The sequence below is a fragment of the Kwoniella dendrophila genome, chromosome 2 (assembly GCF_036810415.1).
Source record: "Kwoniella dendrophila CBS 6074 chromosome 2, complete sequence".
NCBI lineage: Eukaryota > Fungi > Basidiomycota > Tremellomycetes > Tremellales > Cryptococcaceae > Kwoniella > Kwoniella dendrophila.
Genome location: NC_089477.1, coordinates 588,309 through 609,089, shown reverse-complemented (window position 1 = coordinate 609,089; position 20,781 = coordinate 588,309). Strand labels below are relative to the sequence as shown.

The following is a 20,781-nucleotide window of genomic DNA, read 5'->3' as shown; positions in this document are numbered from 1 at the left end:
TATAGAGATATAGAGATAAGAGTTGACTTATAATGATGCTACAAAAATAAGTTCTGATGTTGGCGCATTTATCACAATAATATGCTTCACTTGCACAACACTTACTTATTTATCTTCCGATTGTTCGCGATCGCTTCTTGTGTATCAGTAGGTGCATCCTAAATATTTAGGCGACAGCATGATTCTGAATGATGAGCGACGCAACATCCGTTTGTATATCCGGGCCGTTAGCGTTCCGAGCTATACATTGATAATTTCGGCAAAAAGATATCAAATCTCAGCAAGGTGAATGGTTAAACTTTACAGCATGATGATCTTTCATGAGGAACTGGAATCAAATAATTCGTGTTTTACGTTGATTAGCTTTTTTTATATTAGCGGGATCTGATGAGTACACATCTTGATAGTTGGACTATTACAACCTGATTAGAATTGTTGATAGCGGTGATCACCGTTAGACCGACGAAGAAATCCGAATATTGCGGGGCTTCTAAAGTGGGGCATCCATATTGTATTATTATTGACAGCGGTACGGAGGTCGGGCAAACTCGATGATTCATGATTTCTTCCATTCTTTTTACCTTTGAGTAGTACGTGTTAGCCTCGACACGACACCAACATTTTACCTTTACCTGTTGAAATTTTCATCACTTTTCTTGTTGACAACATTCTTCGATATTCAGCTTAGCAAAATTAAACCTCCTCAATCATTTTAACGGTATACAATCCAGTAAAGCTTGAAAAACAGGTATAATGTCTTTTAGAGCTGCATTCCTTCCAACTTTACGAAGTGACTTATCTGGACCATCAGGCCAATTCATACGGTCTCGTACGCAACAATTGGTCGCCAAAAGATTCTCAACAGCTACTCATGGTCATACACATGGAAGAACACATTCGCATCCTCATGCACATGCTGAACCTAACACAAGGCAACGTCAAGGTCCAGGTGCTTTCAGAAGATGGGCAACAAGATTCGGTAAGGCCGATTAATTTGCTCTCATCAGTATATAGAATGCCTCAATCTCAAGGTTTTGCCTGTTTCTTTTGCGGCAAACCGTTCTTTTGCAGGTGCTAATTTTTGATAATTCCACTACAGTCCTCGCTTTGGCTTTCCCAGCGGTATACGTAGCAGGTGCAGCCTTCCCTCCTCAAATGGTATTACTCATATTCCCTAGATATGCTCCTCCACCTCCTCATAAAGACAGTGCAAGAGGTAAAAGCCATGTATGTGATATGGAAAGATGTATGCAAGAATTAGATATAGTTGAAGATATGAGGAAGAAAGTTGCCCAAGGAGAATGGTATGAGACTAGTAAGTGATTTAGATTTAGCAACTAATTCTCCTTTCGCGACCATCCTTTGAACCCTGCGGTGGATCATAGCTCTGTATAATCATCGGAGGGCTAGAGCTGACAGTCATTGTTCCTGTTTAGGACCATACCAAAATTACGACCCCAACAAGGTACACAACTCACTTACAGCTGGATCTCTCAGAGGTCCAGGCATGTTAGCTATTGCGCCTGTATTGTTTGCTAAAACGGATGAGTCTGAAGCGATCGGTGAGTCATCATTATGACCCCATTTTGATTTATCGAAACAGAAAGTATAAAGCTAAAATTCAAATTAATCATAGCCGTCATACACCTTGGTAGAGCATTATGTGGGCATGACGGGATCATTCACGGTGGTCTCTTAGCTACGGTATTCGATGAGACATTGGCCAGAAATGTAAGTCCTCCTTTCTACGACCTATAATATCAATCCCCTGATCTGAATATCCGATTCCCATGAACTGGCTTGCTATGTATTGCAAGTGTGCGTCGGTGCTGACCAAAAGTCTTTAGGCTCTTCTCAATCTCCCAACAAACATTGGTGTGACAGCCAACTTGAACATCAATTACAAATCACCTTGTATGGCAGACCAAGTAAGCATTCATCTTTTTTTCCAGCAATCAGGTCATCTTAGTGTAAGGCAATTACTTACTTTTTTTATTCTTCAATCTCGTTAGTTCATCATCGTACGAACTAAGCTTGACACAGTTAAAGGTAGAAAGAGTGTAGTAAGCGGATCCATGGAAACTATATCTGGAGAGAAAATAGCTGAAGCCACGTAAGTACTGATTCCAATACTTCATTTTTCGTTCTACTTTCCACTGTCTTCCTATAACGCTGTTGCTGATGTCGCCTGGGGTATTGTTTTGTTTTTAGCGGTACCTTTGTTGAACCTAAATGGGCTCAATTCTTAGCTTCAAGTGGTGTCACAGAAGCTATGGGTACACGTAAAATCCCAGATCCATCAAAATCACCAATGTTATTAGATGATCAAACTGAACATATCATATAAGCAAATCCCGTTTGCTCTGTAATTAACGATAAGCGATTGACAGCGGAAGGACACCGCCGATTTTGTTTTAGCAAACAGAATTCATCGTATAATCATGGAAATAGAAATGGGTAGACCGACCTCTTAGATATGGTAAGGTGGATTATGTTTATGAAGCAACAGTACTTGACATCAATAACTCTGCTTTACAAATTACCAGCTGGAATGTTTTTAAATCCGACATGCTGGAATCTGCATCACTGCTTGTGCAATCACTTTTTTCTCTGCTTCTTCTTGTATTTTTAGCCACGGATAAAAGGCGGAGCTTTTGACTGCGCTTGACAAGATAGAATATATATGCATATGTATTATGATAAACTGAAACAAGATTAACAGTGACTATGTGTGATCAGGGTATATCTAATGACTTCTCCGAGATTCACATCAGTTACCATAGACCGTAAGGAAAGGGTATCAAGAAATATTGAAAATGGTATAAGGGTATGTAAGGTATTGTTGGTGCGTAAGAAGCCAGCTTTATTGAGTATGACGATTTGCAAATTGATTAAACAGCTTGTCCGAATTGAATAGACCTACTTGACAAAATAGATAACCTTTTACCATCACTATCGACTTCTTCGTCATGTCGTTGTTGTTCATTATCATCTTCCTTATGGACATGATGAGCAGTAAGGTTTGAAGCATCACTTTCACTTCCTGAAGGAGGAGTAATATTTCTAGTTACTTTAATTTTATGTTTTTTGGTTGTGTCTCCATCTTTGTTGTCATTAGTATTGATATTGACCTTGGTTCTTAATCTAGGTTTCATAATAATCGGCGTTGAATTTGAAGTAGAAGTAGGATTGGGTTTAATGGTCGATGCCGAGGTTGGTCGATTAGTGATATTAGCACTAACCTTCAACTTAGAGTTCCCATCGTCAGTACCATTGGCGGTTGAAGACTCGACTGGGTCCCCTTGACTACTTTCATGATTATCGTTGTTGGGGAGTTTAGGCAAAGGTGGTTGAACTTCTTTATTTTCTGTTAATCCTCCAGAGACAATATCAGCATCTGAAGGTCTTCTAGATGCAGTTGGAGTTTTATTATTTTGATCATCTTTATCAGTTTCAAATCCATCTTTCACGTCTTCTTCATTATTCGTTTTCCTGATTTTTTGGGGTTCACCTTCGTTTCCATCTTCTGTATCTGTTTCGTTACCTGATTCAGAGCCTGATCCATCATCTGATGATGTTGTCGAGGAAGTTGTCATTACACTTGATGATCTTTGTGAAGAGACTACATTTAATGCTAATTCGAGCTACACAAAAGACAATATCGTCAGTACTGCTAAATCCGCTGACGTATCAAAATTTTATCAAAATAACATACCTTAGCTTGGACACTTGCAATTCTTTGAGAGATCGCATCATTACCACTTATACCAGAACCAGATTGATTGTGGGAAGTACGTTCGGTATCAACAGTTACACTAGACATGACTGATGCTCTTTTATTCAATTTATCTTGTTTTGTATTACCATTACCATGGACGTGACCACCCAGAGTACGTTGATTGTTGTAGTTGTTTCCTTTGACTTGACCTAGAACGCTCATTGCTTTAGATTGAGATGAAATCATTGAATATGCTAAAGCAGGTCTTGATTTAGTTGAACCTCTAGAGGACATCGTAGATAATGTATCATTATGCAAATTTGGTGTAGATGGTCTTGAAGAAGAGGCATTCGAATCATTGGATGAAATTGGTAATCCAGCTAAAGCACCATTAATTTGAGTTTCCAATGAATTCATTATTTCTTCTCTTTCTCTTTCAAGTTCTTGTATACTATAGAGTATATGTGAAAATCAGCTTTTCGATTGTTACATAGTAATTGGGTGTAATGATGAAACTTACGAATGATGCATATCAGATAATTGTCTCATAGCTTCAGCTCTAGCATCTTCAGTATTTTTGAGTTTTTCTTCCAACTGAACATTCTGTTGAGTTTGTTCAGTAGCCACTAAAAGTTGTATAGTATTCCGGAAAATTAGCTACTCTATCCTGCCTTCATGTTATGTAGCTTACAGTTGGACAATCTTTTGGCTTCTCTTCTTTCTTTTTCAATCTTTGTTTTTAACTCATTGGCTTCAACCGTAAGCCTATCCGCGTATTTTTCAAACATCTCAAATTGTTTCTTCCACTGACGTCACACGTCATTAGTTCAGCTCATTCGTTGGGAATCCTACATGTCGAGACTTACATGATCGCCTTCTTGAATAAGCTTGAGCAATCTCTTATTGATTTTAGCTACCTTAAGTTCCAGATCATCTCTTGTCTCGACGTAATGTACTGACAAGATGTTTATCAGTTCCGTCGACTATATAATGAAGACGTAAAGGTGTATACTTACAAGCACGTCTCCTCATCATGGCTTTAGCTAATTGTTCGCCAACGGATAATTGAGCTTGAGGTCTAGGTACTCCAGATTTCATCAACCTTTGAATCAAGGTTGGTTTTTTATGCTGAAACCAACGTGAAATCAACATTAGTCATCTTTTAACGTGGTTATCAGCTTAAATGAAACTGATGAACTTGCCTTATCAGCCAAAATCTTGTCAAATACTGAAACCACAGCTTCATGTCTCCACCATCCAGGTGCTTTTAATCTTTCACCAAGATAATTCGGTCTTTCTCCTTTATGATTAAATTTATTGAAATTCTTGAAATTACCTTTAGGGTAAGATACCTTAAATTCCATAGGGACACTTCGGTCCATAGCTATCAATAAATTAGTGTTTTGTTATTTCTCATTGAAAATGGCTTAACCTACGATATGAGTTGCCTAAAACCGCATATAATTTTTGCTTCATCTTATCCCGCTTAGGTCTTGGAGTTATCACTCCAGTAGGAGGGGATTTACATGACAAAGAACTATTCATAAGCTTTGCTCAAAACCGATTCTCAACTCACTTCGTATCAATATCGATGATGACTACTTCTGGAGGAGGTGCGAGAAGGTATCGACACTCAGTTGGCATACCCTAATAGCATATTGATATTTCAGTGGCAATCGCAGGACGACAAGTTTAGGGATATTAGGGCTAACTCACAATAATGTATGGTCCAGGATCTTCAATGATAAAAGTTGCGTCCCGCTATATACGCGCATTTATTAGTGCGAAACTTTTAGACGGAACCCAAAAACATATATCACTTACCGCATGAATTACCGGCATACAAATACCATCCCAACCTCTGAGTTCAACTACGTACTTCAGCGTACTAACAGCTACATTTAGCATAGCTGGATGTTTTGAGCAAAAGATGATTCTTCCAGAATTAGACAATGCAACCTATTTAACAATGCTTCGAAATCAGCTCCTTGGCTGTGTAATCGCGGACCATGTAGCTCACCTCAGCAGCGGATAGGATATGATCAATATCAACAGCTTGAAATAGAGGCCATAATTGAAAATCAATTTTCATTAAACCTTTTTCAAAATCCATCAAACCACCTGGCATATGTCCTTCAATAGTTACTTCATCTTCAGGTTTTTCTCCTACAGGTAAACTAATTGATTCTCCCGGTCTAGGTGGATTATAATTCAAAATCCGGTTAATTTGTGTCATGTGGACTTTAGCATTTTTGGAAAATCTCGCCCACTAAGATAATCATGTCTACTCAGCACATGTACACCAGTAATTATTTCACCTGGTAATTTTTGAACTCACACTTAATCTGAGATAATCTTGTAAAAGGTCATAGATAGGGAATCGAGATACTAAGCAAGAAAGTCAAATTAGCTATGCTGCATTCAATGTAGTGCGGAATAACTTACCCATAGTAATAGCATAAGGCATCCAGAAAATATCACTAGCTTCATCATAAGCAGCAGCAACATCTTCTGGAACACTATCTACTGTTGATAATCTAGTTTTATTTCCTCCTATAAAACCTCTTCTGCCTAAAGGACCTTCTAAATCAGAATCACTCATTCCAGTTTCAGTTTCACTTGAAGCTGTAATATCACCTTCAGATTGATTTTTACTTATCATATAATGTAATGAGCCTCTTTTTGTTCCTTTTTTACCACCACCAATATTTTCACTTGGTGTAGATGATCCTTTTTTATTTGGACTAATTGAATTCAATGAACCCTGACCTAGCTTTATTCTGTCATTCCTCATTTTAATAGTCTTCAATTGTAATGCTCGTTCCCTATCTGCATGTGTCCATACAGTTAATGTTACACCATAGTATGTCAATTCTGTTGGTGATGTTGAAGAAGATGAATTTCTGATATTCGGACCTCCCGCTCTACTTCTAGATTGTAAATGTAGTGAAGGATCGAGATTACCAGTTTCATCAACGTTAGAAAGTACAGAATATGTATTTGGATTACCTGACATAGCACTGTTGAGTCTAGTACGAGCGATAGCAGCCAACGTATCATGCCGAGGAATCGTAAATGTGAAAGCGTGACATGTTGTCGGTGGAGATAAAGTTGAATTGACTACTTCGACTATAGGCGGTTATGTTGTTATCAGACACTTGTCCTATACCAGATGGTGCAGTTTTCTGCGTGAGGCGGAACTTACTACCACGAGGATGAGCAAATTTGATAGTTTTAGAAACTAGTCTTTGTGGACCATCAGGTCCAGCATCAGGAACATACTTGCCTCTAATATCTTTTGATAAACCATTCGATAAAGTACTTGATTTGGATTCTTTTCTAGCTCTTGATGATGATGATTCTTGATTTTCACCACTGAATGAACTACCTAACATTTCAGGACGCCAAAATAATCCTAATGAATCTTCAATTGGTTGAACACCTCTTGAAGAATCTGAATCTGCAAATGACCATTGTGCTGTCGACTGTAAAAAATCGATCACACCGAAATCAGTAAAGTCTCCTCGAATTGAATTAAAAAGAGATGGATGAGTGTTAACTTACTTTTCCTAGACCAGAAACTAAATATAAAGAAGCTAATTTAGCATTTCTTGAATCTATACCTAACATCTTATCGGCTTTGGTTTTCGATGAAACGCTCGTGGAAGATTGATTGAAATTGTTTTTATCGTATTGATTATTATAAATATTTGGCATTGAATCATTTCTCAAACCTCTTAATTCATCTGCCTCTTCCATTCTTTCTAACATTCCAGGTGAAGCATTATTATTGGTAGTGTTTCTATCTGAAGTTCTACTTCCACCTCTACGTATATTTCCTCCTAGCCCAGCACTATTGGTATGACTATTTGACCTAGGCATATTATTTGTTAATGATGGCAAAGGTAAGTTCTTTGTAGGTAATTTAGGTGTGACAATTGATTCTTGAGATAATATAGAAGGTGTATTTAACGGGGAAGGTGGTGCAGATTGGTCAGCGAATGATGATTGTCTACTTCCTACTGGTCTATCCTGTCTACCAAAGGCTATTGTAGGTAAAGGTGAAGAAGAAAGTGGTTCATTAGATTTAAAATTGGGTTTATTCGATGCGGTATCGATGAAATCTTTTTCAGGTTTGATGTAATCTGCTACTATATCGACAACTTGTCTATCTAATGAAAATTCTGAATCTTGTCTTCTATGTTTATTATCGTGAATCGGTCCTTTTTGTTGTTGAAAGGTTGAGGATGTAGAAGGAAATTTTGTTTTTTCTGATGGATATCTAGTAGCAGGTGAATTACTTGTAGATATAGGAGATTTATTTGATGATGTGAAAGAATTATAGATGGAAGAATGTTGTAAACCGTCGTTTCTTGCAAAAGGATCAATTTTCACCGAAGGATTATCTTCTAAAGGTGTTTGAGTAGGTTTAGATGAGAGAGATTGTAAATAAGGTGTTTGTGGGAAATGCGTAGGTTTATGAGGTACTGTGGGTAGTGAAGTAGAAGTTGATTCTTCACTCGAAAATTTTCGACCTGATGAACGACCTAAAGAGTTCAAACCTAGAGCTACCATGTTGTCCACATAAAAACTTTTTTTGAGGGTTATCGATAGGATTAGATCATGAAAGATCTGAACCGACGTGATCAGCTGTTGAAGTCTTTTTTATCTAAAAAAAATCTGGTAATTGCCTGTTGTCAGGGAAGTTGGGTACCTAGTTACCGATTATAGTATGAGATTCCAGCTTGATGGAGACAAAGCAATGGTTATAGTATTGACATCGACCTGATCTGAGAAGCTGTAATAATGGTGGTCAGAAGAATCGAAAAGATGAGTTAATTTCAACCGTCAATTCGTATTCGCAATAACTATAACATTCATGATTTCGTTAACAGAATCGTCATATATGCATGAGCCTGTGTGTTTATTCGTTCTTTTATCATAACTTCAGTCAAAACCAAATCTCTCACAAGGTCATTAATATCATTGAACGGAGAAGTGATGAAATGCTAAGTCCCCTCCTTCACTTTCGCTCGGACTCCATCATTGCAGATACCCTTTTCTCTTTCCACTATTTTCTTGCATTACAGCACGGTCCACCATGCCAAAAGGCGTTCTACCTTTGTGTTTACTTCTACCTGATTAAACGAGCAACTCCAAGCGATGCTGCCAAGTTCCTTCAATAGATCAACCGTTATAAGACTTGAAAAGAATGAGCGAAGTGTTGCCCTCCAACTGCAATTTCAATGTTTAATGCAGCGGATTCATTAAATGTAGCGACTGAGTGTTCACTATATATAGAATGATGAAATTTGTAGTGTGTTTGGACAACAGGATTGACTTTGTTTAGATCATCTACACAAGGCTTTTGCGCTGTTTCATTTCCGTACTAAATAAGCGTAGGATAGAAATCTCCGTTTTGGTGTTCTGAGCGTATGTGTGTGTATTGAATCAACCACGATATAATTCCGGTATGTTTGGCATATGGGATGACTGAGTGCTGAAAAACCGCCGACTGAGTTGATGATGACGATGTTTGCTTACATCGTTCCATACACTATCCTTTATTCTTTATCCTCTACTTTTCATACAAATCTTGTTCATCCAACAACATCCTTTCTCTCATGAATAACGGTGTTCTTCGTGATTCGCCAAGATGAGATGAAATAGTTCGGGTCATTGGATGTGAAAACGAGCCATACAGCCAAGACTATGAATGTCTACCAATGATATTGATTCTCAAGCCAGATATAACTTTAATCCTTAATATCTGAAAGCATGTTGTAAGCGGAACATGAATGTATTCTACCGAATCAAATAACCTTAACTTATCACTCAAAAAGGAAGGAAGGAGGTAAAAAAGGGAAAGTTTCGGCGAAAGCCGCCATCCAAGACCTAGCCTTTTCGGATTTCAGCATGCCATGATGCGGGATAGATAAGAGATTCAGACTTCAACCAATAACATGAAGCTTTAAAAAGTCTTGATAAGGATAAGGATCTAATGATAAGAGGACCCTCTTGGCTTTTGGGAGCTGAAGAAGAGTTAACGTAAGTGGTATAGATACACTACCAGAATCATGGAGACCGGGGTGATTACAATATGACTTTTGGTTCGATCGAAGTGACAAGGTTTTAATTGAGAAAGGCTAGTTGTGGCGTACTAGCTGGACTAACTTATCCGTTAAAATTCCCCTTTGTACCAGAAATTTCGAAATAAGAAAAGATAAGGATTTTTGTAATTTCTCGGTTTTCGTGCGAATAACCAATCAAATGAATTCCGAAATCTTTGTAAATGCGATACACTTGTTTTACCCCTTATCTCGACAAAGCATATTGTGCCAGTAGTATAGCTTTTTCTTTATCTTAGTCTGGCTTATGCACAAAATTAGATCGGTTATACTTGTTGTACCCCGATTTAATCCGTTTCATGTTATGGTACGGACGGGTGTACGTTGGCTAAGAGAATCTCTTATCTTTCGATAATTGTGGCTATACAGTGTAAAGCTCCTCATACATGTAATTGGTGATATATCAATCAACATAGATCCTAGCATGCAAAGATAAACCCCCTTTGTGCAAGTTGTCTCTTTTTCTCTTTCGTTCTTTCTCTTTTCTTTCTTTCTTTTTCTTTCAATCAAAATAGATCAGTTACAAAGCTAAGAAATACGCTAGAAGCGCTTCATCATCAAACAATCTCTGAGAGATCAATAATCACTTTATAAACGCGATAAAGATCTCGTTTTACTTGCTCATCAACGGCAATCTTTACTGGCGTAGCTAGATAAGCGTTCTTACCCAATAACCAATTCATCAAGATGGTCAACGTGACCTACGTAGAGACATCTCAAGATGTCCTATATAATGGTGCAGATGGTACACCATACGTATACAACTTGGGTGATATGGCATGGAGTGAGTTGTCCTTTTGTACACCCATCCCACACCTGATGTAGCATAGCTGACCAAAAGAGTTTCTATCGTAGTCCTTGCATCAATGGCATTGGTGTGGTTGATGGTTCCCGGTGTAGGATTATTCTACTCAGGTCTTTTGAGAAGAAAGAACGCCTTATCAATGATTTTCTTATCGGTTGCTGGTGTGGCGGTTGGTTCATTCCAATGGTTCTTCTGGGGTAAGTCGCCTTTTTAACGTTCATGCGATCTATGTACTGGTTACTGACTATACATGCATTTATAGGTTACTCCTTAGCATTCTCTGATACTGGCTCAAAGTAAGTTGGAACATACGCAGGACAAATCATCGCATGATTCGATCACTTACCATATTACTGCTTACAGATTCATTGGTGATTTACGATACTTCTGCCTCAAAGGTGTACTTGCCGATCCTTCAGCTGGTTCAAGTAGAATTCCAGCCTTACTTTTCTGTGTATATCAGTGCATGTTCTGTGTAAGTAAAAGATACGCTACCTAATGGATACAGGAACACTCAGCTCACCAAGCTGTTCTATAGCTTATCACCGGTGTACTCGCTATTGGTGGTTTTGCTGAACGTTCTAAAATTGGTCCAGTCATGGTCTTCCTTTTCGTTTGGTTAACTCTCGTATACTGTCCTATCGCCAACTGGACATGGAATCCAAATGGATGGTCATTCATTATGGGTGGATTAGATTTTGCTGGAGGAACACCAGTTCACATTTCTTCCGGAACAGCTTCATTAGCTATTGCAATTTATTTAGGTAAAAGAAGAGGATATGGTACAGAAAGATTAGCTTATAAGCCACATAACACAGCATTTATCATCTTAGGTACTGTATTCCTTTGGTTTGGTTGGTTTGGTTTCAACGGTGGTTCAGCTTTATCAGCAAACCTCAGAGCAGTTCAAGCTTGTATCGTAACTAATTTAGCTGCTTCAGTAGGTGGTATCACATGGATGTTATTAGATTGGAGATTAGAAAGAAAATTCTCCGCTGTTGGTTTCTGTTCAGGTGCCATTTCAGGTTTAGTTGGTATTACACCTGCAGCAGGTTATGTTGGTGCTCCAGCTGCAGTCGCTATCGGTTTTGTCACTGCTATCGCTTGTAACTTTTCAACAAAACTTAAATTCTTAATTGGTGTAGATGAAACTTTAGATGTCTTCGCTTCACATGGTATTGGTGGTATGGTCGGAAATGTTCTCACAGCTTTCTTTGCTCAAGCTTCTGTAGCTGCTTTCGATGGTATCACAGAAATCGATGGAGGCTGGATGGACAGAAATTGGGTACAATTGGGATATCAAGTCGCCGATCTAGTGGCTGGGTTCGCTTATTCATTAGTAATGACAACAATAATCTGCTGGATAATGCACTTTATCCCAGGACTTAGATTAAGAGCAAGTGAAGAAGCTGAAATTGTTGGTATCGATGATGCTTATTTAGGAGAATTTGCATATGATTATGTTGGAATAGATCCTGAATTAAGATTACATAGAATTGATTCAAAGCCACATTTAACTTCAGGTGATGTTATTGCGGATTCACCAGGTATTTCACATAGTGATAGTGGTGAATCATCAGCCCAAGAAAAAGTTCCTCAAGACGCTGTTGGTAATGCTCATGCAGGTGGTGGAAGAGTCGATGTCTAGTCGTTTAAATAAAAATAGTATTCAGTAGAAGAGATGATGGAGAAGTCAAGGAAGTCGAGGATCTTGGTAGTATTTGTAAAAACCATTTTTACTTTAGTTTTCAAAAATTCAATTCTATAATTCCATTTTTATATATTTTTCTATATTCTTCTTTATTAGAATTTTTGTCTGATTTCGGTATATAGTAGTAGCAATTTCATACTCGTTTCATATCAACCTTAGATCAATCTCAGTGTGTTCATCATGCAATCAAGTATAGTTTCTCCTTTAAGTACATGAGACTGTATGAAACACGACGTGCATCGATATTTCTATAGCATGCATCAACACAGCTAAAAACTTGCTCTAAAATGAAGCAACTGTTAAGTGCCACACAGCCATCAAGAATGCCGGTGTTGCCCCATGGGTCATCGGATCACAATTACCGAGTTTACTCTTGGCATAAAAAAAAAACCGACTGATATCAACAACTTGCACTAGCTGCATTCATGTCTAATAGCATTATACATTGATTGATAACAACACAGCGCTGTAATAGAATAAAAGGTCACTTGTAGACACCGTAACATGATGACAATGACATCCACATCACGATCTCCACCAAGGTTTGAAAGACAAGCAAGTGAAACTCCTTCGGTTGGTTCGTCAACATTTTCGACATTTAAAGAGAAAATGGCTAGAACACTAAGTCCAAACAGAGATGCTCATTCAAGTAATAATCTGAGGATAGGAGAAAGAAGGCAGAGCTTTGGAACAGGGGCAACAGGTGAGTAGTCATACGTTTTTTTGGGTGTATTTATTAAGTCCTTATCGTGAAAATGTTATTGGTTGTTATGGCTGTCATTATCAATTTATCTTATTGATTTAAAGAGGGAAAGAAAAGAAGTTAAATCCGAAATGAACATGGTTAATGTCAGTGGAATCGTTCCGAATATGGATACAATTGTACTAGGGAAATGTTTCTTATCTTTAAGAGAATATACACGCAAATCTCTTATCTTTCTAGTCAGATATAAGAGGAAGAACCAATGAAAAGCGCGAAATGTATTTTCCATCGGTCCATCGTTTTTTTTGCCTTTCTCCACGTGGATGTTTATTGTTTTCATTATATTATTCGTCAAAAAGATAAGAGATAAGAAGAGGAAATGAAAGTGATATCTTTCAGACGATTCGTTAGGACATAAAGTGATTTTAAAGATGATGCTTGGCGTTTTTGACCAAATGTCAATGCGTACATGCATATAGGTATAATCGGATGAGGAAAATAGCGGAGGACCATGCATTGATTGGGGTGTTTTTTTTTGTCGGAAGAAGAAAGTGGGATATACTCTAGTAGTAGTATTTGTTTACGTATAACGTCATTTACATAGATTGATTTTGTTCCCTTACCATTATCTTAACCGGTTCCTTCATTATTATCAGTATCATCTTCATTGAACGTTGCCACTATCCCTCCTTTCTTTTACTTGACCTTTTTGCCTGATCATCGTTTCTTCATTTCCTGGATATCGATAATTAGCTGTATCATTGCGACGTATAATCATCCAATATTCCATAACAAACACTAACATTACCATTACCTCACAGTAGCAACTATGACAATGGCTGAAGAGAGGCCTGGAAGGGCTATTGTGAGTGTTGTGTGATATGAAAACACTCCACAGAAACGAGCTATGGACAAAAGCTTATTGTCTTATTTTGATGATATAGTACTCAACTGGACGAGGAGGTGCTGGTAATTTAATGAAATCACCAACTAGAGGACAAGATATGGATGTTCTACCTGGAATAGAGAGAGGAAGGGAATTATCACCTCATCCAGACGGTGAGAAAGTGAGTTCTGTCAAGTAGTTTCGCTCAACAGTGTATATTAGCGTACCAGTATGAATGGAACTTTACTGATCTTTCCGTACTTGGATTTCAGGTAACACACTCAGGACGTGGAGGAGCAGGAAACATACATAGATCAGCTTCGAGATCAAGAACAAGAGAACAAATAAATAGAGATACAAAAGAAGCTGCTGAAGAAGCTATATTACAAGAACAATTAATTGTTGAAAGAAGAGGTAGACAAATCGCTGAAGGTACAGGTATTTCACATGGTAGAGGTGGTGCAGGTAATATTGATAGATCACAATCAAGATCAAGATCAGCCGTCAGAAATGGTGGTCGAGGAGGAGGTGTACCTGGAAAAGATGATTTTTCAAGTTTAGCTCCAACAATTAGTCAAACTACAACTATAAATCACAATACAAATGGAAATGGTGTTGGTGGAAATTTACATACTACAGGTAGAGGTGGTTTTGGTAATATACAAGAAGAGAGAAATTCAATTGATCTTGAAAAGGTATGTCAAGTCTACGGAATTGGAGTACAGGAAAATAAACAGGGGTTGTGACTGATAATATTGCTTTGTTACTTATATCCCTCATATAGGAAGAAGCAAATAAGAAATACGAAGCAGATGTACTCGCTAAACACCAAGCTGGGGAAGCTAATCATGTGTGAGTAGCAATAGTATTCCGACTTGAGTTCCACTAAACTACTCTTTCATAACAGATTACCTAGTGGAAGAGGTGGAGCCGGAAATTTACATACTCATGATCCGAATCATCCAGATTTAGCTAAATTATCATTGGAAGAAAGAGAAGCTCATTCTAGAATACATGCTAATGAAAGACAACATTATGTTAATACTGGTAGAGGGTGAGTGTTGAGTTATCCCTTGTTTTGAAGAACCAATATTACTTGTATATAGACTAATTGTATCGCTTAAACAGTGGAGCTGGGAATATGATACCACCCAAAAAGGATCATTCACCAGCTGGAGTTGATGGAGATAGAGGTAGAGGTAGAAATTCAGATGGACATAAAGGTGGTGTTTTAGGTAATGTTTTAAGAAGTATAAGTAGAGCTACAGGTAGAGATAAAAGTGTTGATGGTAGAAGAGACTGATTCATCCAATTAAATTAGTCGTTTTCCCTCTTTTTTAGTATACGCAAACTATAATAAGTAATCCCTTTTTGTAGCTTGTTCTGTTATTTCTTTTTTTTCCATAGTGTATGGGGAGAGCTTTCAATATATCCTATAAATAATCTATAAGTACAAAGTATGTTATTCTTTATTACCAGTTAATTATCGATGTCACTTTGTACAGTAAATGATATCGACTTGTGCTGGCAAGCTGAAACAATAATGACTATAGAAAGTGATTGAATAATAATTTCTGCTAAACTAACATATACAAATTTACCGCTCATTCACTAATATGCACATGATACATTCGAGGTATGTAACAAACTCGAAAAAGCACAATCTATTGATAACGAAAAGGTAAAACCCAAAATACAGAAAGAGAATAAAAACCGAAAGTGTAAGAAAGAAACAGACAATGATGTGTCTTCTATATGCTATACAATATATATGTCCTTTGCTATTACTTGATTATCTCTACATAGATAGCTGATTCCCCGTTAACTTTGTACTGTGAAAGTAACGAATAATGTTTTTTTCTTTCATGTATATCAATATTCTAAAAATATCAAAGCTGTGAATAGCTTTACATATATACTGTCTAAATTCACCTGCTTTTTAAAGCGCTGTATATATATATATATATATATATATATATTGTAATAATTCTCTACAGTATAACACATTTTTGTTTCTTCTTTCTTCCAGAATTATAATTGGTATTACCATAACCTGAATAACCTTGACCAAAATTACCATTTTGACCATCATGCATTGGAGAATGATTATTTGGATTTGAATTTGGTATACCACCTTTTTTCAAAATTTTAATTTGTCTGACTAAAGATTTAAAAGAATTTTCAACATTTGAATTTGTTTTTGCTGAAGTTTCATAAAAATCACAATTTAAAAATTTTGATAAATTTGATCCTTCATCAGTTGATACTTCTCTTGAATGATATTGATCTTTTTTATTTCCAACTATAACTATAGGTATTCTACCTTTATTGTTCAAATTCTGTTGTTGTTGATAATTGTTATTATATGGATGTGAATTTGGAAAATGATTTGAATATGGTGAAGAAGATGAAGATAAATTACTTTCATCTTTAACCCTCATTACTCTCTCCACAATCCTTTCTACCCTTTCAAATGTCGGTCGTGATGTTATCGAATATACTATTAAGAACCCTTCACCATCGCTAATAATTGAAAAATGACTTATTAGCTTGCAATAAACGAATACCTTGTACGTTGACTAAACTGACCGTATCCATTGATCCCTCAACGCCGTGTATTCCTCTATTCATACATCAATATAGATAGTCAGCACCCTGATAATTGACTGAAAGAGACATCCTGTCCCTTGTTCGTAGTCATCGCATAACTCACCCTGCCCAGCCGTATCCAGCACTTCTAATAAACAAGGCTGATCGTCTACTACCCATTGTTTCCTATAACAATCTTCTATCGTAGGATCGTATGTCTATAAGGCAAAAGTATCAGTCGGGACTGCTCGCATGTTATCTTTATCGTCTATAGTCAAAGGTATCAACTCACCTCCACAAATGATGACATCGTAAACTAGACACAAATTTTGTCGAATATTAGCTATATACCCAGATTGCTTATTACGTTGGAATATCACCGGTGTAGATAACTCACCTGTACAGTTAAAGCTGTCTTACCCACACCACCATCACCCAGCACGGTTATCTTGAATAGCATACGAGGTGCCGGTCCCTTTGTAGCACATTTTATCAGCATTTGTTATTACCTATAGGCGTAAAAGTGTTTCCAGCGCAGTTAACCTCTACTAACCATTTTGTCTAGTCTGACACTGTTTGCTCCTTTCCTGATATATATCCAATATAGAATATAGAGAATTCCGATTCCTTGCGTGTCTACCAATACTGTATAAGGTCCGCTTTGCTATTGCTTCGAGACAAGATCTCGTCCAAAGGAAAATTCGATATGTTGCTGAATTATCTAGAAACCAGAAAACCCGAGAAGATCAAGTTTACAGATAGATTGAAGTGTATTTGATGCTGTCCCAAAAATTCTGACCAAGCAAATATTTTTGAATTGATCCCAACTTTGATGGGTTGTGCTTATGCCTGTGCTTGTGCTTTTTATTACCCTCTTAACACCTTTTTTTTAATGTCCTTAGTACAAGTTTTGCCGAAAGGGTTTTTGTAGGATATCAAAATAAGACTAAAAAAAAACCGTCAAAAAATCTAAAGATCTACAGGGTGATTTCGTAGGGCGTAGGGTTCTATTGTCGTAAAGGTGGATAGTAGTGATGTAGATAACGAATATAGTCGTAATGATTTGATCTCAGCAGTGATTAGCTGTAAAGATATTGATTTTTGATATTGTTTGTAGTTTGAATATTTTTGGTTGTACGGTAAGAGATTGAACAATAACAACCTGTTGCTGATTCCAGAACTATCTCAAATTTGTATCGGGTAATCTGAAATCCAGGTTTTATGGCGATGCTAATGTTTCTTAACAAAGTATCTTGGTCAAAGTCGCTTCAAGTAGGACAATAAGTAATGATCGAAATAGCCTGGTAGCTAGCCAGGAATATATATAATATAGCACCAAAGAATAACCTGATTTTTACCCGATTACGGCTTATTAGCTATAGCTTGTTGTATCAAGATATAATGTTGTAGCTGCGAAATGAAAAAAGTTGAATGACTTGGAAGATATCAATTTGTTTGATACACAATAATGGTAATATTGATTGATTGATGGTTGAATAGAATGTCAATGTCAATGTCACTGGTATCTTGTGTTTGTATTTTGAAAAGGTCTGTGCAAAACCTTAAAAAGTGGAATAATAATAATGATAATTGTCATTGTAATCTAATTCATGAATCTCCGTGCCTGGAATTGAAGCCTTTTCACCGCACCTTTCTTTCATCTTGCAGTCAATACCATCCTTCATCATCCTCTCATATCCACTCGCTTTGACATGTCAAGACACTATACAGGTATGATGCAAGCATATTCGCACAGAGGTAAGGTAACACCCGAGTCATATAGTCTAAAGAGCTTACACTCATCATTTGGTATACAGAGGACGACGCTCCTCATCATGCCATCTTCCAAACCTACTTCAACGCTTGGATATTTTCGTTAATACTCATATGCCTGAACTAATTTAGCCTCATATGTTCTGAATGCCTATCCATATTATGCCGGGTGGTCGAAACTCTTTGCCCAGATACTAGAAAGATAATTTGATCCATGTAGACCTGGACTAAATTAGCGTATTTTGCCTTGGTGATTGGTTGATAGGTTACTATTTGTATAGGCTAGACACGATTTTCATAAACCTTCGGAATTGAGGTGTATTGAATGTTCACTATTCTGAGGAGGATTGTTCTCTTCCATATCGCATTCAAATTTAACATACATTGATCATAACATACATATATCGCAGTATTGCTTGAAGCTTATTAGTGATGAAGGTAATAGGTATAGTCTATATATAGCGGAAATGAGACAGACTGTTACAGGTATAATGGTCGTGTGACTAGATTTACAGGAGGCAAAAAAAAGGGAGATCGTCTAACAAGTACAAGCTGATGGAGTAGGTACTGATTCTTGTTCTCCAGCTACTTTTACCCCTCTTGGTCCTGTTTGAGAAGTACGTTGAGGTGGTGGTGCAAGAGGTAATTTTTTGGCTGTAGAAACATATACCATAGAAAGTCAGCAGTTGAGCCAGAAATTGTACTTCATTTTCTATCATCTAGGTGCTTACCAATCTCCATGAAAAGCTCCTCCACACCATCACCAGATTTCGCACTAGCTTCAGCAAATAATAATCCTTCTTCCTGTGCGAACCTCTCTCCCATTTCTTTTGGTGTTTTACGCTGAGCTTCCAGATCTGATTTATTACCTACAAGCATGATAACTATTGATGGATCTGCTTGTCGCTGTAATTCCCTTACCCATGATTTCGCTTTTTCGAAAGATGCCTAGAAATTGATAACCGATCAAATTAATATAGATTTACTTGACATCTAATATAAGGGATCAAGCATTTTCATGAAAAGTATTGAGCTGAAAATCAAGTCGAGATTGATCATTAGACAATGCAACGTACCTCGGGAGCCTATTTATAAATATGTATATATCAGTTGAAGCTTAGCCTGGATCGAGTCCTTGATCAGCTCACCTGTGTTATATCGTACACTATGACAGCAGCATTCGAATTTCTGAAATATATTGGTGCAAGTGATTTATAACCTATTACCGCATATATAAATCAGTAGTTTAGCTAAAATTCCCCAAGTTTTGATCGTATATGACATACGTTCTTGCCCGGCCTAGAGGGGATATAGGTGAACCATGTTAGCTACATCTATAACAAGTAGGCTAGTTTAGTGGTAAATAGCTCACAGTATCCCAAATCTCAAATTTGATAGATGTGCTATCGTCCAGAGCAACCGTCTGAGTTAAGAAAGCGGCTATACGGAAAGGTCAGGCATTAGCATTGAAGCTCAACAAACTTCCATTCATGTCAAACATATCGCTCACCTCCTATTAGATAAGAAATCGAACAAAGGATGTGTCTGTCAATGAACCGCTATTTTGACACATTGCCCCATCTTGTTGCGATAGTATTGAATGAAGAGGACATACCAATAGTTGATTCCCTATACAACAAATCATGAGCTCGACTTTCCTTGACAGCAGAAATGGATAAATGAGCTCACCTAAAATCAGAAAATTCGTTCCTAACCTATATATTTCGATGTATCTGATTAGCCAGCCTTCCTTCTACCTATGAAATCCTAATATGATTATTGATAACGCTAGAACGTACAAATCTGAGTACCAACGATGATTTCCCCACTGCTGATTCTCCTGTATATTGAAGCGGATATTAGCTTGGGTCGTGAAGCCCGAGTGGATTTGCGGGTTATCAGCTACAACGTACCTAGAAGCACTAACTTGAATGATGTAGTTCTTGACATGATAGACGTTGTTCAAGTACAATGGTGATTCTTGCTTCGCAATTGTGGCTCTTCTACTGAATTGTTTTATTATCGCTGAGCGTTTGAGGCTTGAGCTTGGTAGATTATCAGGTAAGGGTCAATCTTTGTGAGAAGAACAAAATGTGAATTATCCTACAGACATTTTATTCATAGCAAAAACAAGACAAGAACAACGACTACCACTGTAGCGACAACAACAACAAAGCTCAAGCTTGGCTCTTGTGACGCCATTTTGGCCGTTTATTAGCATTTGCCACCCATTACAAAATCAGCGTAATCTTATTTCCCTAATTAGGATTCATGTTGTAATGCTGTCGGGATTATATTTTCAGGGTTTTATCATCATTAACAAACGAAATTGTATGTGTGAGTTCAATCAATCTATATCCTTCCTTCTTCTTGACTTTTTCCTCCATTCGATGTCATCCTGTGAACAATTTGACAATAAAGACTATATAATTAAAATATCTGTCCTCTCAGCTTCCCACTCAGTCTCA

The 20,781-nt window shown here is 37.3% G+C and overlaps 8 protein-coding genes across 8 annotated transcripts; 4 read left to right on the top strand and 4 right to left on the bottom strand.

The window, feature by feature from the left end:
* Positions 1–753: 753 nt before the first annotated feature.
* Positions 754–2,347, top strand: L201_001649 (uncharacterized protein; the record flags this gene model as incomplete). Its single annotated transcript, XM_066217436.1, has 7 exons — positions 754–979; positions 1,100–1,315; positions 1,437–1,562; positions 1,637–1,731; positions 1,848–1,928; positions 2,013–2,113; positions 2,212–2,347. The coding sequence occupies 7 exons, from the start codon at positions 754–756 to the stop codon at positions 2,345–2,347; spliced, it is 981 nt and encodes a 326-aa protein (XP_066073533.1).
* A 544-nt stretch (positions 2,348–2,891) lies between these two features.
* L201_001648 (uncharacterized protein) lies at positions 2,892–5,263 on the bottom strand (the record flags this gene model as incomplete). Its single annotated transcript, XM_066217435.1, has 8 exons — positions 2,892–3,644; positions 3,716–4,169; positions 4,239–4,344; positions 4,410–4,524; positions 4,585–4,673; positions 4,735–4,846; positions 4,921–5,102; positions 5,155–5,263. 8 exons carry the CDS (start codon positions 5,261–5,263, stop codon positions 2,892–2,894), a joined length of 1,920 nt encoding a protein of 639 aa, XP_066073532.1.
* A 27-nt stretch (positions 5,264–5,290) lies between these two features.
* Positions 5,291–8,293, bottom strand: L201_001647 (uncharacterized protein; the record flags this gene model as incomplete). Its single annotated transcript, XM_066217434.1, has 8 exons — positions 5,291–5,365; positions 5,435–5,479; positions 5,543–5,677; positions 5,739–5,987; positions 6,057–6,106; positions 6,164–6,847; positions 6,924–7,203; positions 7,283–8,293. The coding sequence occupies 8 exons, from the start codon at positions 8,291–8,293 to the stop codon at positions 5,291–5,293; spliced, it is 2,529 nt and encodes an 842-aa protein (XP_066073531.1).
* A 2,240-nt stretch (positions 8,294–10,533) lies between these two features.
* On the top strand, positions 10,534–12,299 carry L201_001646 (uncharacterized protein; the record flags this gene model as incomplete). Its single annotated transcript, XM_066217433.1, has 5 exons — positions 10,534–10,630; positions 10,702–10,848; positions 10,914–10,947; positions 11,015–11,126; positions 11,190–12,299. The coding sequence occupies 5 exons, from the start codon at positions 10,534–10,536 to the stop codon at positions 12,297–12,299; spliced, it is 1,500 nt and encodes a 499-aa protein (XP_066073530.1).
* Positions 12,300–12,875: 576 nt separating this feature from the next.
* L201_001645 (uncharacterized protein) lies at positions 12,876–13,189 on the top strand (the record flags this gene model as incomplete). The annotated part of the gene is made up of 2 exons (XM_066217432.1): positions 12,876–13,065; positions 13,170–13,189. 2 exons carry the CDS (start codon positions 12,876–12,878, stop codon positions 13,187–13,189), a joined length of 210 nt encoding a protein of 69 aa, XP_066073529.1.
* A 705-nt stretch (positions 13,190–13,894) lies between these two features.
* Positions 13,895–15,254, top strand: L201_001644 (uncharacterized protein; the record flags this gene model as incomplete). The annotated part of the gene is made up of 6 exons (XM_066217431.1): positions 13,895–13,930; positions 14,010–14,132; positions 14,224–14,646; positions 14,736–14,803; positions 14,859–15,005; positions 15,080–15,254. The coding sequence occupies 6 exons, from the start codon at positions 13,895–13,897 to the stop codon at positions 15,252–15,254; spliced, it is 972 nt and encodes a 323-aa protein (XP_066073528.1).
* A 688-nt stretch (positions 15,255–15,942) lies between these two features.
* L201_001643 (uncharacterized protein) lies at positions 15,943–17,000 on the bottom strand (the record flags this gene model as incomplete). The annotated part of the gene is made up of 5 exons (XM_066217430.1): positions 15,943–16,474; positions 16,541–16,574; positions 16,665–16,758; positions 16,833–16,856; positions 16,938–17,000. 5 exons carry the CDS (start codon positions 16,998–17,000, stop codon positions 15,943–15,945), a joined length of 747 nt encoding a protein of 248 aa, XP_066073527.1.
* Positions 17,001–18,851: 1,851 nt separating this feature from the next.
* L201_001642 (uncharacterized protein) lies at positions 18,852–20,263 on the bottom strand (the record flags this gene model as incomplete). The annotated part of the gene is made up of 9 exons (XM_066217429.1): positions 18,852–18,967; positions 19,045–19,261; positions 19,462–19,532; positions 19,600–19,612; positions 19,686–19,753; positions 19,929–19,942; positions 20,003–20,028; positions 20,113–20,153; positions 20,227–20,263. The coding sequence occupies 9 exons, from the start codon at positions 20,261–20,263 to the stop codon at positions 18,852–18,854; spliced, it is 603 nt and encodes a 200-aa protein (XP_066073526.1).
* Between the last annotated feature and the right edge of the window lie 518 nt (positions 20,264–20,781).